Source organism: Panthera pardus, unplaced genomic scaffold, assembly GCF_024362965.1.
Source record: "Panthera pardus isolate Hobbes unplaced genomic scaffold, ASM2436296v1 HiC_scaffold_17, whole genome shotgun sequence".
Lineage (NCBI taxonomy): Eukaryota > Metazoa > Chordata > Mammalia > Carnivora > Felidae > Panthera > Panthera pardus.
Window position 1 is genome coordinate 37,203,450 of NW_026526732.1, and position 18,082 is coordinate 37,221,531.

At 35.4% G+C, this 18,082-nt stretch overlaps 1 protein-coding gene across 4 annotated transcripts in view; it reads left to right on the top strand.

The window, feature by feature from the left end:
* Window positions 1–17,154, top strand: part of ECHDC1 (ethylmalonyl-CoA decarboxylase 1) — a 47,086-nt gene extending 29,932 nt beyond the window's left edge. For all 4 annotated transcript variants that reach the window (XM_053904515.1, XM_019418284.2, XM_053904514.1 and 1 more), the window contains exon 6: window positions 16,155–17,154. In XM_053904515.1, the coding sequence (XP_053760490.1) occupies window positions 16,155–16,563 (409 nt within the window). In that variant the 3' untranslated portion in view covers window positions 16,564–17,154. The remainder of the gene's footprint in view (window positions 1–16,154) is intronic.
* The last annotated feature ends 928 nt before the right edge of the window (window positions 17,155–18,082 follow it).

Consider the following 18,082-nt stretch of genomic DNA (forward strand, 5'->3'; position numbering starts at 1 on the left):
GACTTGAGCCAAGACCAAGAGTTGGCCACTTAACCAGCTGAGCCACCCAGGCACTCCTAAGTTCTTTAATATTAAGGATATTTGTTATTTTTGATGATATATTTTTTATATAGTTGTCCAGCTTGTCTTTGTGTCTTTTGACTTTGCTTATGTTTTGTTGTTTGTTTTTGCCATGCAAGTGTTTATTGTCATCGTGTTTATCCATCTTTTTATTCCATTTGGATTTGAGTACTTTTTAAAAAGCCTTTCTGTATGTTCAGGCTATAGAAGAATTCACTCATGTTTTCTTCTATTACTTGTATAGTTTTGTGTTTTATATTTATATATCTAATCCATTTTTTAGTTTGTTTTTATGGAGTGAGTAATGAATCTTATTTTCTCTTTTTTTCCAAATAGCTATCCATTTGTCTCAATACTATTTCTTTAAAAAGGCCTTCTGTGGATATAACTGTCATATCATATACTTATTATATACTGGATTTATCTTATGCTATATACTAGATATTATCATATACTAGATTTCCACTTGTAGTTGCATCTGTTGATAATAGATTTGTTCTGTTCCATTGGTCTGTTTGACTATTCATGTACCAGGATTCATGTACTATTTTTATATATTTTTAAGTATGTTTAATTATTTTTAATATGTTTTAATGTCTGATAACAGGGCTGGTCCCTGCTCATAGCTTTTTTTTTTTTCATTATTTTCCTTGCTATTCTTGCATGTTTATTTTTTCTGTTGGACACGTCCTATCAATTGTCTACCTCCAGAATAAAAACAGGTGTTGATATTTTTATTTGACTAACATTAAATTTATCAACTAATTTAGAGAGAACTGACATCTTGATAAAGTTGAGACACATACTAAGAACAGGAGATGTCTTAATATTTAAGTCCGTTTTTATGTCTCTTGGGAGTTTTATAATTTTCTTAATAGATTTTAAAAAATATTTAAGTGTAAGTATATTTCAAAGTATTTTGCTCTTGTTGCCGTTGCAAACTGAGTTTTCTCTTCCTTTATGTCATCTAACTTCTTATTTGTCTATTGGATGAAGGTTATTTTTATGCTAATTTTATATGCTGCTAACTGAATTTTTCTGTTGACTTGGTTTTATCAATTCTTTAATTTTCTTTTTTTTTTTTATGCTTATTTTTGAAGGAGAGAGATAGAATGTGAGAGGGGCAGAGAGAGAGGGAGACAGAGAATCCAAAGCAGGCTCCAGCGTCTAAGCTGTCAGTGCAGAGCCTGACATTGGGGCTCGAACTCACAATCTGTGCGATTGTGACCTGATGAAGTCAGTCACCCAACTGACTGAGCCACCCAGGCGCCCCTGATTCTTTAATTTTCTAATTGTACTACAGAGATACTTTTGCTTTGTCCCAATTATTATTTCTCTGATAGTTTTTTATTCTTATTGTTATGGTTAATACCTACAGTACAATATTAAACAGTAGCGAGAGATTTGCCATCCTTGCTTTGTTCCTGACCTTTGTGGACATACCTCTATTGTATCCCCTTTAAGTAAGATGCTAGCTTTAGGATTGAGGTTTATATTTGTATATAGATTCATGCTGAAGAATTTTCCTTCCGTTTTTAGTTTTTCAAGAGTTTTGAGGTACTGAATTTCATCCAAGGACTTTTCAGCATCTATGAAGATAAATGGTTCTTTTTATACCTATTAATATGATTAATTATAGTAATTGATTTGTAACCAGTTAAAGTATAAGCCCCTTTTAGAGTGTATGATTTTCTTAATATGGTGTTCAAATCTATTTGATAATAGGATTTTTGCTTTGATATTTGTATTTGTTATCTATTTTTGAGTAATAAATCTCCTTAAAACTTACAGCTTAACACATAAACATTTATTATTTCTAGGGATCAGGCGTATGTGTGTGGCTTGATTGGGTGCCTCTGGCTTAGGGTCTCTCATGAAGCTATAATCAAGATACCCAGGAACCAACTGAGGGAAGATTGATTTGAAGCTTACTCAAGTGGCTATTGGCAGGCCTCAGGTCCTCACTGACTATTAGCTGGGGATATCAGTTTCTTGGGCTTGCCTGGACTTGCCATGGGGCTACTTACAACCTGGAAGTTTGTTTCCTCCAAATTGAGGGTTCTGAGAGAAAGAGAATAGATAAGATAGAAACCCACAGTCTTTGTAACCTAATCCTGGAACGGAACATCCCATGTCTTTTACTGTATTGTTTATTAGATGACAGTCACTAGGTCCAGTCCAGTCAAGTGGAGAAGATTACATACACAAGGGTGTAAACACCAGGGGGGGCAGTGATCATTAGGGATCATCACAGAGACTGCCTACTAAAATATACCTAAATAATATTGGTCTAATTTAATTTTTTTGTGCTATATATATCAGATTTAGGTGTCAGTGTTATACTTCATTAAAAGAATTGGGGTGTTTCTTCATTTTCTATCTCAAAAACAATATATGTGGCATCAGAACTACATGGTTTGTAAAGATTTGGTAAAATCTTCCTGTGAAACTATCTGGGTTTGGTACTTTTTTGCTTTCAATGAGTCCAGTGGCATTATAATTCTTTTGTTTTTGTAGTTCTTTAGTTTTGTTATTTGCTTGGAGGCCCTGAGTTTTCTCTGTCTATGAAGTCTAGTGCTTTATTAGGATAAGTCTTAGAATTGATTCTTTATAGTCAGTTTCCCCAGGTATTGAATGAACCCTTTCAATAGGTAAATATTTGTTGTTTCATTTCCAGTTATTCATATATTATGTCTTCTTTGCCTATTTCTCTGACTCCTTTTTCTTTTTTTAATGAATTTCATTCTCTGGGTTGTTTTCCTGTTTTTCTTCAATGTCCTGTATTAAATTTTTATTCACGCTTATTCTTTTATTTCTTTTTTTGAGTTCAATCAACTTTCATTTATTTTATCTCCTAGCCCCTATTTTTTTTTTTTTTTTTTTTTTTTGGGTATGTGTGTGGGTCCATTTCTAGTCCTGTTTTTTAAATTTCCTTTTTTCATGCAACTGTGCTACTTGAAGATACTGAATTCAGTTTGGAATGACCATTTTTCTTTCATGGGTTTTCTCAGGGAGGGAGGTGCTTTTCATCAGCTGAAATGTTTGAATTTACATGTTCTGCTTTATTCTTACAGTAGCTTTTTATAGAATTAGCTTGATATTTTCTATTTCTGAATAATTTGTGGCTAGGATCCCTAATTTGAGAGTGCCAGCTTCTCACAGTTTAGTTTTGAATGGATGCATTAGTGATACAGTGGAAATGAGAGAGGAGTTGGCATGATTTGTATCTCTTTTGTTTTTACAGAATCTTTATTTTTCCCCTCTAATTTTTTTCTTTTATTTCTCTGAGGGTTTCACCTCTTCTCTACTTATCTGGGTCTTCTTTGGAAGCTGTGCTTATTCAAACTATCCATTTTAGCCTTTCTCACTTTCAGATTCCTTTTCTATAGCCAGTCCTGTGAACCACCAAATCCCCAAGTTGTACTCAGTATTTTAGAACATAGTGTTAGATTTTCTCATTCTGGGGGTGATTTTGACTGTACTTCCTCAAAGTCTTCCATGTCCCTCTCCTGTTTTACATGGATTTCTTAAGCCCCCTCTTTATCACTTTGTGCCCATCGGCTTTCAACGGCAGCAGGAAATCGTTTTTGTAATTTGGTGTTTATTTCCGTACCTGATAATTTCAAAGATGTAGTATTCTCTGTCTCTGAGTAATCCTGTTGGCATGGTTTTCTTTCACTCCTTGCTAATTTTGTAATTTGGGGGAGGATGTGTGGAGAGATTAGGAATCACTTGGCAGCCATTTATCTTCCAGACCAACTCCTGAAATTTTAGTTTTTAAAACTTAGCAGATTTATCAGTAGAGTTTTCCAAACATTTAGGAAAGAAATAACATCAATATTACATACATTCTTTCACTGAAAAGAAGAAGTTATAATTCCCATCTCTTTTAATGAGTGTAATATTTATTCCAAAACCTAGAAATGACATTATAAGAAAGCAAATTATAGGTCAATCTCATAAACATAAATGTAGAAATCCCAAACAGAATATTAAAAAATTTAATCAAATGATAAAAATGATAATGCATCACGACTACAAGGGGTTTATTCCCAAAATGCAAGGTTGGTTTAATATGCCATATTAACAACAACAACAACAACAAAGGGACACAGATCATTACAATCTGACAGATGCAGAAAAAGCATTTCACAGATTTCAACATCTATTCATGATAGAAACTCTTAGCACCCTAGGTAGGAACTTTCTTAGTTTAATAAAGGACATTTACAAAAATCCTACAGCAAACATCTCATAATGATAAAAATATTGAGGGGCACCTGGGTGGCTCAGTCGGTTAAGCAGCCGACTTCGGCTCAGGTCATGATCTTGCGGTCCGTGAGTTCGAGCCCCGCATCGGGCTCTGTGCTGATAGCTCAGAGCCTGGAGCCTGTTTCAGATGCTGTGTCTCCCTCTCTCTGACCCTCCCCCATTCATGCTCTGTCTCTCTCTGTCTCAAAAATGAATAAATGTTAAAAAAAAAAATTAAAAAAAAAAATATTGAAAGCTTTCCCTCTGACATCAGAAACAAGGACAGTACTGTCACCACTTCTGGTCATCATTATACTAGATATCCTAGACAGTTCACTAAGGCAAATTAAAGAAGTTGTAAGGATTGGATTATAAGAAATAAAATCTTATTCACATATGACATCATTGTGATCCAAATGAATACATAGCTAATGTATTAGAACTAGTAAGTCAATTTTCTAAGTTTGTTGGCTTCAAGGTCAATAAAAAAGCATTTCTATATGCCAAGCAGCAAACAAATAAACAACAAAATTTAAAAAATAATACCATTCAAAGTAGCATTAGGAAAAAAAAACCTAACGCCTAGGAACAAATCAAAACAAAAGGTATGTCAGAATTCTGCATTGAGAGCTAGAAAACATTACTGAGAGAAATTAAAGAAGACCTAAATGGTGGAATAGAAATATACCATGTCCATGGAATAAAAGACTCAATGTTGTAAAGATTCAGTTCTCTGCCAAAATAATCCACATAATCAATGTAGTTCCAGTAAAAATTCCAGCAAATTGGTGTGTGAGTGTGAGTGTGTGTGTGTGTGTGTGTGTATGTGTATGTGAATTGACAGCCTCTAAAATTCATATGGAAATGCAGAGTACAAAGAAGAACTAAAGTGGTCATGAAGAACAAAGTTGGAAGGTTTAAAATACCAGAGAGCAAAGTTTAAACTACCTGTTATGAAACTAAAGTAATTTAAACAGTCTGCTATTTGTACATACAAGGGTAGAAAAATTGACCAGTAGAGTTCAGAAACAGATCCAGAATATATGGTTATTTAATCAAAGATGAATGTGACACTTTTAGTACGTTAGGAAAGTATGGTCTCAAAAAAAAAAAAAAATTAAAAAATTAAAAAAAAGGAAGGAATGGTCTCTTTAGTGAGTATATATATATGTGTACAATCAATTCAAGATGAATTGCAGGTAGAAAAGTGAAAGGTAAAACAGTGAAGCTATTTGAAAGAATACAGGAGAATATCTGGTCTTGAAGTAGTCAAAGATTTCTAAAACAGGACACAATAATCACTAACCATAAAGAAAAAAATTGATGAATTAGACTGTATTAAAGTTAATCAAAAACATAACTTCTATCAAAAACATATCTAAGAGGATGAAAATGCAACCTGCAGAGTGAGAGAAGATTATCTCCATATTTATATCTTACAAAAGACATAGCTAGAATATATAAAGAACCCCTTCAAAGCAATAAGACAGACAATCCAGGGGCACCTGGGTTGTTCAGTCTGTTAAGCATCCTACTTCAGCTCGGGTCATAATCTCACAGCTGTGAATTCAAGCCCCACGTCTGGCTCTGTGCTGACAGCTCAGAGCCTGTAGCCTGCTTCAGATTCTGTCTCTGTCTCTCCGTCTTCTCTCTCCCACCCCCTCAAATATAAATAAACATTAAAAAAAAAAAAAAAAAGACAACCCAGTTAAAATAAATGGACAGAAAACTTGAACTGACTTTTCAGAGGATATCTGAATAGCCAAAAAAAAAAAAAAAAAAAAAATAGGTTAAAAAGCACTGAACTTCATTAGCCATTAAAGAACTGAATTAGAATCACTACTTTTCACTGTGTTCCCACAAGAAAAGCTAAAATGAAAAAGATGGAATATATCAACTGCAACTCTCAGAAACTACTGATGGGAGTGTAAGTTGGTACAATGGAAAATGCCCAGTATCTACTAAAGTTGAATGTTACATACCCTATGTCACAGTAATTCTCTTTCTGTGTATATGTGGTTGATAGAAATTATGGCCTTCCCTAAATGTCTATATCCTAAGCCTTGGAACCTGTGATTATATTACATTATATGTCAAGGGGGAATCAAGTTGCTGATGGATTATGGACTTAAGGTTGCTACTCAGCTGACCTGAAAATAGGGGGATTATTCTGGGGGACTGGGCCCAGTGTAACCACAAAGTTCCTAATAATGCTAGAGGGAAGCTGAAAAGTTCCAAGTCAGAAAAGGAGGTTTACTGACAGAAGCAAGATCAGAGTTGATGCAGTGTGAGAAGGGTTTAACCCATCAGGGCAACCTTTGAAGATGGAGGAGGATGGCCATGAGCCAAGAATTGTGATCAGGCTCTAGAAACTAGAAAAGGCAAGGAAATGGGCTCTCCCCTAGAGCCTCCAAAAGGAATGTAGTCCTACTGAAATCTTGATGTTAAACTAGTGAGACTTGTTGGACTTTAACCTACAGAACTGCAATAGATAACTAATGTAGTATAAATGCAGTAGAAATGCCTACAGTTGTTTATCTACAGACACATACTAGAATGTTCATAGCAGTACCATTCATAATAGCTAAAAATAGGAAACAGTCCTAAAGATCCTTCATCAAATGGAAGGGAGAAATCAGAGTAGACAGAGTTAATTGAAATATCTTAATGGTTCATGTCATCACACTATGATAGTCTGATGAATTCATTTTCAATATAGAAATTACCTGCCAAAGTGATATTGACCAATTTAAGACCAGTGTTGGGTAGTCAGGGTGCACTGTATTTTGAGATACTAGACATAAAATGGAAATATTACTTCATGCAAAAGTTTACTATTTGATTAATATATAGAGTATTTATTAAAATTTAAATTGTGGGGCACCTGGGTGGTTCAGTTGGTTAAGTGCTGACTCTTGGTTTCAGCTCAGGTCATGATCTCATGGTTTGTGGGTTCAAGCTCCCATGTTGGGCTCTGCACAGTGCAGAGCCTGCTTGAGATTCTCTTTCTCTCCCACTCTCTCTGCTCCTCTCCCTCACATGCCCACTTTCTCTCAAAAAAAAGTTAAATTGTGCATGGAAATGATTCTCACCAACTTCAGGATATTAGCTGCTGCTGGAGACAGAAAGAAGTCAGGAAGAGAAGGCAAAGGGATGAGAATAGAGTTCAGAAATAAATGTGGCAAAATGTTAACATCCTTAAAATCTGGGTGGTGGGTACATGAGTGTGTTATTTTCTGTGTATTTGAAATATTTTGTAATTTGAAAAAGTTCTTAACAGAGTACAGGAATTAATATTGTATTAACTGTGATATATACCTTTTTTTCCCCACATTCAGTCAGGCCTTAATTAGATTTCTGTAACATGTTGTTCTTTAAAGTGATAGCAGAGAACCAATCATGCCTTTATATTCTGGTTTCACTAAGTTAATATTGGAGAAAAAAGTCTTGTTTGGGGTTCTGGAACTTTGTAGGTGTAGTGTCTTCATTTCTGAAATCTGGATTCCTTAACAGGTATTAGAGTCCTTTTAACATTCACCTAAAAGTAGTAATGCTATAGTTCCAGCAAATCCTCATTTTTTCTTCCTTTTTTAAAGAAGAATTTAACATTTATTTTTGAGAGAGAGAGAAAGAGCAAGCAAGCGAGGGGGGGTGGAGGGGCAGAGAGAGAGCAAAAGAGACACAGAATCCAGAGCAGGCTCCAGGCTCTGAGCTGTCAGCACAGAGCCCGTTGCGGGGCTCGAACTCATGAACTGCAAGGTCATGACCTAAGCTGAAGTCAGACATTTAACCAACTGAGCCACCTAGGGACCCCTTATTTTTTCTTCCTAATGGAGACTGTTTTCCCCATAGAGTCTTTACTCACTAACAACTAGAACAATGGAACAAAAAGAATCCTTGGATAGTTAGCAAAAGAAGGTGAAAGGTGAGAAGTGGGTGATGGTGGTGGTGGGAGCTACCTGTTGCAGGGCTGTAAGAAAAATGTGTGAGGGCTGGAAAATTAATAGCACAGTGGAATGCAAGGAAAGTCAGGCTAAGTACTTCTATTATGCATTTAGGTGATGTAGTGGACAGAATAGCAGCACCTCCCCCCGCAAGATGTCTGCCCACATTTTGTTCTTCCTCAGAATTTGTTACACGTTGATCCGTGAACAACATGGGTTTGTATTACATGGGTCTACTTATACCTGGATTTTTCACAGTACTGTAAATGTATGTACTCTTCCTTATGGTTTTCTTAATATTTTCTTTTCTCTAGCTTACTTTATTGTAAAAATATGTAATACATATACAAAATATTTGTTAATTGACTATGTCATTGGTAAGGCTTTTTGGTCAACAGTAGACTATTAGGAGTTAAGTTTTGGGGGAGTCAAAAGTTATACATAGAGTTTTGACTGTGTGGAGTCAGCACCCCTAACACCCATGTTGTTCATGTATTAACATTTGACAGAAGAGAACTTGTGGCTGTGATTAAGGTTCTGGACTCTAAAACAAGGAGATTATTCTGGATTATCTGGGTGGACCCAATCTAATCATATGAGCCTTTAAAAAATAAAGACATGAGGCAGAATGGAAAGTCAGAGAGATGAGAGGCATGAAAAGTCTTTGAAGATGGAGAAAGGGGACCTCAAACCAAGGAAATGCAGGTTGCGTTTAGAAGATAACAATTCCCCAACTGAAAACCAGCACAGAAATAGGGACCTTAGTTCTAAAATTGCATGGAACTTAATTTGGCCAACAGTCTGACAAAGTTTGGAAGTATATTAGTGTCTAGAGACACCGAAAGGAAAGCAAGTCTTGCCTACATGTTGATTCAGCCTTGTGAGACTAAGCAATGGATCCTCGTTGAGCCATGGTTACCCAGACTTCTGACCTATAGAATTGAGGTAATTAGTGTTGTTTAAGCCACTGAATTTGTGTTATAGCATCAATAGTAAATAATACAGGTGATGATATTTTAAAAATGTGCTTTCTGATTATAACAGGATATGTGCTCATTCTAGTAAATATGAATCACCTGGGGATTTTACTAAACTACACAGTTCTGTTTTCATAGATCTGAGGTTAAGCCTTGAGATGATGCTGATGTTGCTGGCCCACACAACCACACATTGAATAACAAGATTCTAGATTATCTTTAAAATATAGTAATGTGTAGAGTAAAAAATTAAAGTTGTTATCATCCAAAGATAACTAGCATTAATGCTGTGGTGTGATTTCTTCATGTCTTTTTAAAATAGACATTAATTTTCTATTAAAAAAATTAGGATCACATGGTATATAGTTTAGAAAATGGTAGTGTTCCTGTATTATTAAATTAAATATGCTTGAAAACATGAATTTAATAAGTATAAAATATTCCATCAATATGGATGTACTAAAATATTCTGCTTTGGTTGTTTCCAACTTTTCTCCATTATGATTAATGCTATGATAATTACCTTATAAATAGTGCTTTTCCACATTTCAGATTATTTCCTTAGAATAAATCCTGCAAGTAGTTCAAGTACTTAACCAAAGGATATGAAGATGTTCTAACTTTTTCATCCAAAGTGCCAGGTTATCCTTCAGGAAAGATTCTGCCAATTTATATTAATACCAGCTGTATATGTGTGTCTGTTTGAGAGCATCCTGTCTTATAGGAGTATAATTTTTAATTTTTCATAAATTTTTTTTAAAGTTTATTTATTTATTTTGAGAGAGAGTGAGGAAGGGAGGGCAAAGAGAGAGGGAGAGAGAGAATCCTAAGCAGACTCCACGTTGTCAGTGCAGAGTATGATGCAGAGCTTGATCCCATGAGATCATGACCTGAGCTGAAATCCTAAGTCAGACGCTTATCTGACTGAGCCACCCAGGTGCCCCATGAATATAATCTTTTAAAACAGCTTTTCTAATTTTGATAATCAAAAATTAAATTTTATTTGAATTTGCAATTTTAAAGGTTTTTGGTAATTCATAAATTTTCACATTCATTGGTGTGTGTGTGTGTGTGTGTGTGTGTGTGTGTATGTGTGAATTGTCTGCATTTTCTTTTCCTGGTTTTCTTTGGAAGATCAAAGATTTAGCTGTTTATACAGAATGAAAAACATTTTTATTCCTATATCTCCCTAGTGAAATAAAATTCTCACCTATGCAGTTTAGAGTCTGCCTAATTTGTTTCCATTCTTTAACATTGTTTTCATGAATGTAAATAAACCTTAACCCAAAGTATTAGCATTTCTAGCTGCTACCCCTTAGTTCAAGGTGTATTACAAAGAAAGGGAGCTGTAAGCATGCTTGTCCCAAGGGAGCTAGGTAGGTAGTAACCCTTTTCTTATATAAAACGCAAAATATTTATACATAACATACACCCACTTGCAAAGAGACAAATGTGCATGCTTGTGTGCACGCACTCATAGACACACACACACACACACGCAATATCCCAGATCTCAGAATAATTACAAAGCAAACTCCATTTTTGATGTGGCAGTGCCTGTTCTCTGAATATGAGATATCTACCTCCGGAAGCAGTCACATTGCCTGTGTTGGCTTGTTTTGTACTTACCAACATTATTAGGTGGAAATTCTTTAGATCCTGTAATATCAAGAAAATTCACCTCTGAGCAGGCTAAGATTACTGACTGAATATTAAAATCAGAGTTGATGTCCCAAAATATTTTCACATACATGAATACAGAAATTCACACATTCAACCATATACTTTCTTATTCAGGCTGTCTCTGCATAAAATAAATGGAGCCTCATGAGGCCAATCACTCGAGGGTAGGAATCCTGAGAATAGGGGAGAATCTTTGGGTTCTTGCCTTCTCTTTTCCATAATATGTCAAGAGATGTGAGGTCAGGTAGAAAGTAGGAGGGAGAAGGTGCCAGGAAGATAAGTACCTGTGCAAACAAGTGCTTATGGTCAAGCCTGGACTTTAAAGTATTGTGATCAGAGGTGCTGTTGCTAATTATATACGTTTTACATACCACATTTCCACATGTCACCACAATTTGCTTTATTGGCTTTGGCTCTTAATATGCACTGTCAAAGGACTAGCAGTTTCTGGCACTAGACCAAAGTTTATTTAAATTGATGATTCCAAACTTTAAATTTATGACATCATATTAGTTTGTAATATGAATGTTTTCTTTAAAACTTTAAAATATTTATGCTTTTACTTATATTACACAGTATTCCTTAAGCTAATATTAGATATATGTCTATTTAAAAAAAAAATCAACTTGGAGTCTTTTGCTTCAGCCTTATCTGTAGTAGAGTACAGTTATTCTGCCTTTATCTGGAAATAAAAATTGTAATATAGGGGCACCTGGCTGGCTTGGTCAGTGGAGTGTGTGACTCTTGATCTTGGGGTTGTGATTTGGAGCACCACATTGGGTGTAGAGATTACTTAAAAAAATAAAACCTTTAAAATAATTGTATATATTTTGTAGTCTTGTTAACAGATTTGAGGAAGGATAGTATACCATCATTTGCTGGGCTTCATGGTATAAGTATAGTTCTTTTACTTTCAGTACTTTAAGGGTCAAGTCATTTTCATCCAGGAAACATGATACTACTTTACTAGCAGAAACACTACTGTCATTTGTAGTGACCTATCAATGCAACCAACTTAATAAAAGCTAGTACACATAGAGTTTAATATATGTCAGGCACTGTGAGGCTACAAAATATAAACAACATTTATATTCCAAATAAAAGTATAAATAATACTGTTCTCTACTATGGATGTGGCTGAGGCCGATGTCACACTTTTTTTTTTTTTTTTTTTTTAAACAAATATGGGTGCCTGGGTGGTTCAGTTGATTGAGCTTCTGACTCTTGATTTTGGCTCAGGTCATGATCTCATGGTTTGTGGGATCAAGCCTTTCTCTCTCTTTCTCTCTTCTCTCTCTGCCCTTCCCCCCGCTCGTGTGTGCTCTCTCTCAAAAAATGGATAAACTTAAAAAAAAATCACAAACACAGTCACTCCTCTAGGACTTTATTTAAATGAATTGTGGCATACATATTGTAAACACATTTCGTATATTAACTTAATATTCATAATAATTCTATGGCATAAGTACTATTATCATATCTATTTTATAAACAAGCGTACCGAAGCCCAGGGATTTTAAGTAATTTAATCTTCCTCGTCCTTTTTATACTGTGACTTCTTCTGTGCTGTATTTTACAGGGTGTAGTATGCAACCAGTCTATTGGGAAAGCCTGCAGTCTGGCTCAAGTCTATGCACTTCACATCAAAGCCTAATTGTCTCCCAACACAATTATTTGTTTCTCAATTCTTTATTGCAGAGTTCACTAAAAGTACCGTTATTTAGAAATAAACAGTTCTTAAAATGTATAACTTTTACTAAAAAACTTATTTAAGAAAAATTTAATTGTTTTAAAATTGTTTTTCTTGAATACATTTGTTCAAAGGCCTGGAACTTAACAGTCAACTTATTAGAAAGTACTAGCACATTGAACAGTCCTTTCAGGTGTCAGGACTGACTTTGTAACACCTGCCACCGGTGTTAGTTTTTCTCATTACGGGTAGTTTACTGTTGCAGCCATACAATAATGAGGAGTGTTATCTACCTTTGATTAATTTCCTCATCTCCTGTCTGAGGTGTCACAGGAGATTTTGAACATTGCCAATAATAATTATACTAATAGAAGATACTTTTAATTCTTTTGTCAAAATAAAGGAGTTTAATGTCATTTTATAAATTGAGTCTGCTGTAATTCATCAGAATTTTAAGATTTAGGTCTTCCAGTTTTCCATGTAGATTATTCCCTACAGTAAATTACATTAACAGGTGGAATAACTGCATCTACATTCTAGAAGTAATTAATTAGTGTATAATCCTGTAAGGTTGATTAGGAAGCTGTTTCTATTTTTGGATATATCTTGTTGATTGGACATTTTCCTTGTAGGTTATGGTTATCAACATTTAAAGTTTTATGTTTAAATGTTAATTTTTGGGTTAATGGTCTTGTGTAGGTTATCATCTGAATGTTCTGTATTTCTCTTTCTGTTAGAGTAAACTACCTTGTGTTCTTTTGCCAATAATTTTTTTGGTAGTATTTACTAATGTGTATTAAATGTTGGGGCACCTGGGTGGCTCAGTTGGTTAAGCATCCAACTCTTGATCTCTGCTCTGGTCATGATCCTACTGCTCATGAGTTCAAGCCACACCTTGGGTTCTGTGCTGTTAGAGCCCACTTGAAATTCTCTCTCTCCCTCTCTCTCTCTCTGTCCCTACCCTGCTTGTACATGCTCTTGTGCTTTCTCTAAATAAATAAACTTCAAATGTATATCAGTACACAAACAGATCCTAGGCATATGTAAAAAATGGATATTGGGGTGCCTGGGTGGCTCCGTTGGCTAAGCCTCCGACTTTGGCTCAGGTCATTATCTCATGGTTTGTGAGTTTGAGCCCCGCCTCAGCCTCTGTGCTGACAGCTCAGAGGCTGGAGCCTATTTTCGGATTCTGTGTCTCCTGCTTTCTGCCCCTACCCCGTTCACACTGTGTCTCTCTCAAAAAATAACCATTAAAAAAATTTTTTTTAAATGGATGTCAGAGTTTGATCACAACAGGTAGGTTTTACAAAGATTACCTCAAGATTTGTTAGAGTTGTAAAATATGATTCAAAATGGCATACCTCATCTTGTAAGATATGGCAAAGGAAAAAAAAAATACATGGTATAAAGTTGGATTCTTCTTTAGAAGCAGAGAACTCCAAATACAAGCAAGCTTACATAGATAATAACTTTTATTGTCATAAACTCATCTACATTTTCCTAACATTTGGGCTTTAACCAACTTTTATATGTTCAGCTGAATCTAAATGAATTTATTTCCGACATAATCCTTTTCTGTATTGTAGGCACAGTTGAGCCAACATCCGTGTCAATTCTAGGATATAATTTAGAACCACGACGTACTCAATTTATGCTGTGAAAAGTTTTATCGAGTTGTGTTCAGTATTTTTAAAAAATTTAATGTTTATTTTTGAAGGAAAGAGACAGAACATAAGCGGGGGAGGGGCAGAGAGAGGGAGACACAGGATCCAAAGCAGGCTGCAGGCTGTCAGCACAGAGCCCGATGAGGGGCTCGAACTCACAAGCTGTGAGATCATGACCTGAGCTGAAGTCAGATGCCCAACCGACTGAGCCACCCAAGTGCCCCGAGTTGTGTTCAGGATTAACAGCATTCCTGTCTCTAAGACTATTAGACATTATTTCTATGATTTCTATTCCACTTTAATTTTTGACATTGTTTTCTGTTTATTACAACAAGGCAAGTACTCTCAGTTTTGGGGTTAGATTCAGATTCTTAGGAGATTTGTTCCTTCTTCCCATTTAAATTCATTGAAAACTATTTTCAGGGCTGTTTGCCTCTAAAAGCAATTGTTCATAATTGAGGCAGATTTTCCCTTGTAGGAATTCACAGCTGTGAAGAGAAAGTTCTTTTTCCCAGTGGGTTACTAAATAGGCTTTTGTGAGAATTTACTGGAATATTTTTCCTGATGAAAGAGTCAAAGACTAAGAGTCTGTTGTTCTTGGTGCTAATAGAACCAGAACACCTGCAGCTGAGCATTTACACTTTGGAAAGCAGAACTAATGTAAGGTCTTCTTTTATGTAGGGAGTAGTTTGAAAGCAATAATTTTTCTTAAAAAATTACAATTCAGACATGATCTTTGTTCCAAATTAGAGGTTTTAACAGTGAAAGCTCATTGAAGTATGCAGTCAAAATAAAACTCACATACAGCATTTCCTATGTAGTATAGCTTTGTGCATTCTGCTAATGTACACATATTTAATTGGCAAACATGAAGCCTTTTACTGTGTCCACTGATTTGTGTTAATACTTCCCTTTCTTGTTCCACTTTGTTTCTTAATCACCCAATTCATAAAAACCCCATTTGGGGAAAATGCATCCCTGCTATAGGAAATCACTACTCAACCCAAGCCACTGTCAGCTTTCTTAATGGCATCTGTTTCCATCCTAGTCTCGCTTCTCTGTGTACTGTGAGGTTAAGAGCACACATAGCTAACCTTCCTGTGTTTAAATTTTGGCTGTTACAGTGGCATGGCCTTGAGTTGAGCTATTTATTTCATCTCTAGGTGGCTTCAGTTTCCCTCTGTAAAATGGATATTACTGTACCTCATATGCTTTTTCCATCCATATCCTCATTGTGTAGTCCCTTGCCCCATTTTTTCTTTATAACACTTATCCCCACTGGTTCTATATCGTTCAGTATCTTTCTCTCCTAACAGGAATGTAAACTCAGCACAGGGTTTTATTTTGGTCATTGTTGTAGTCCCACACCTAGACAACCTGGCATAGGTGGTGCTTAGTAAATACTTGCTCAAAGGCTGTATATAGATGCTGCGTTAAGAACCAATGTTTTCCTGACAACTACTGACCTTACTTTTATTATGCACCTTTTTTTTTTTTCTTTTTCCCATGGTATGACCCTGACATTTCCTACTCCAGTATTTTTACTTAATCCAGGTTTTCTCATTAGGCCACTATTCACTTTTAAAAGATAATCTGGGCTTTTAGAAATAAAAACTAAATTCTTATTTTGCAAAGTAAAGGATAAGCAAGCACAGTGAAACTGCTGATACTATTTTCAAAGGGAAATATTCAGTACTATGTAGTAAATTGAACTGTATACTTATCCAGATAGTTTGAACTTTTAGTTTTTAATATAACAGATCTACCTACCTATAATGATCCATGGACATTTCAGATCAGATAATGAATAATACTTTGAGTAAAGCACATATACTTACAGTTACATATACTTAGTTACAATTAAGTTTTCTTTTTTCTTTTGCAGATTAATGACGCCAGAGAGTGAGATAAGATTTGTCCACAAAGAGATGGGTATAATACCAAGCTGGGGCGGTGCTACCCGACTAGTTGAAATAATCGGCAGTAGACAAGCTCTCAAAGTATTAAGTGGGGCCCTCAAACTGGATTCAAAAAAAGCTTTAAACATAGGAATGGTTGACGAGGTCTTGCAGTCTTCAGATGAAACTGAATGTCTAGAAGAGGCACAAGAGTGGCTAAAGCAGTTTATCAAAGGGCCACCAGAAGTAATTAGAGCTTTGAAAAAATCTGTTTCTTCAGGTAAAGAGCTTTGTTTTGAGGACGCATTACAGAATGAAAGAGACCTTTTAGGAACAGTTTGGGGGGGACCTGCAAATAAAGAGGCTATTGCTAGGAGACGAAAATTTGATACATAATTTTTAAAAGTATGACGTACTACAAGAAAAACTCCAATAAATTAATAATTATAAAGTTAAATATTAACTAGGAATACCAGAATTACTTCGAAGGCTACACTTAGTATTTGATTTAATAATTTTTTAATATCTGAACTCATTGACCTAGTTTTCAGTATATTTGGGTAATTATCAAGTAATGTAGAACATTTGGTTAAAATATACAACACTTTTGGCTTAAAAATTATCAATTCCATAGTAGTTCTTAGCCTGTAACAAAAGACCAGTTTTTGAGAGGAAAAACCTCTCCACAGAACCTATTCCTGGATTATTTTTCATGGTGTCTGTTCAGTCTTATCTGGAAATAATTTACAAAAATAACAGTGAAATTTGCACTAAAGAACAAAAGTGGAAGAGGGGTCAGGGAACAAGATAAGAAAAGGTATGATCATTTTCTTCTGCCTTAATCAGCGGTAATAGGTAAAGAATTGGGGAGAGGTGCTTGGCTGGCTCTGTTAGTGAAGCATGTGACTCTTGATCTTGGAGTTGTGAGTTTGAGCCCCATGTTGGATATAGAGATTACTTAAAAAATAAAAGAATGTTTAAAAATAACTGGAGGAATGCCTGGGTAGCTCAGTCAGTTGAGCATCTGACTCTTGATTTCAGCTCAGGCCATGATCTCATAGTTCTTGAGGTTGAGCCCCCTGTCCACAAAGAGCCTGCTTAGGATTCTCTCTCCCTCTCTCAAAATAAATAGATAAACTTAAAAAATTTGGGGAATTGGGGCACTTGGGTGGCTCAGTCGGTTAAGCATCCGACTTTGGCTCAGGTCATGATCTTGCAGTTTGTGAGTTCAAGCCCTGCGTCAGGCTCTGTGCTGACAGCTTAGAGCCTGGGGCCTGCTTCTGATTCTGTGTCTCCCTCTCTCTCTGCCCCTCCCCTGTTCACGATCTCTCTCTCAATAATAAATAAACGTTAAATTTTTTTTTAAATAAAAAAATAAAATTTGGGGAATGGCTTTTTTTTCCTATGGCTCTTTTAAATAAAAATGCTCCCCACCTTACCACCCTACCAAATTTAGAGCCTTACTGCATATTTTAGTTTCTATTTTAAATGATCTACTAAACAACCATAGCCATCATGTGGAAAGTCTACTGACTCTACAAAATTGGCCATGCATTTGTATGCCCTGGGATTTCCGAACTAGTAAGTAGTACTGTTTAGTTTACATAGTAATACAATTTAACTTTACATCAAAATGTCCTGACATCAAAAGGACTCCTGATGCATCACTGTTACATTCGCATTTTATATCAGATTTCTATTTTTTTCTGAAAAGTGGCTAACCTTTCTTTTTTAGAACTAGCTCTATTTTGAAAGTACACTTAATAAAAATGCACAGCTCAAACTTTTATGATCTCAATGACACAGGCTTTAAAAGTAAGTCAAAGAATGAAGTCCCAGTTCTAACCTATCAGAGCAAGGGATAAAAGATAATTTCAAAGTAGTGGCAGTTTTTATTTGCTCTTGTAACATTCAA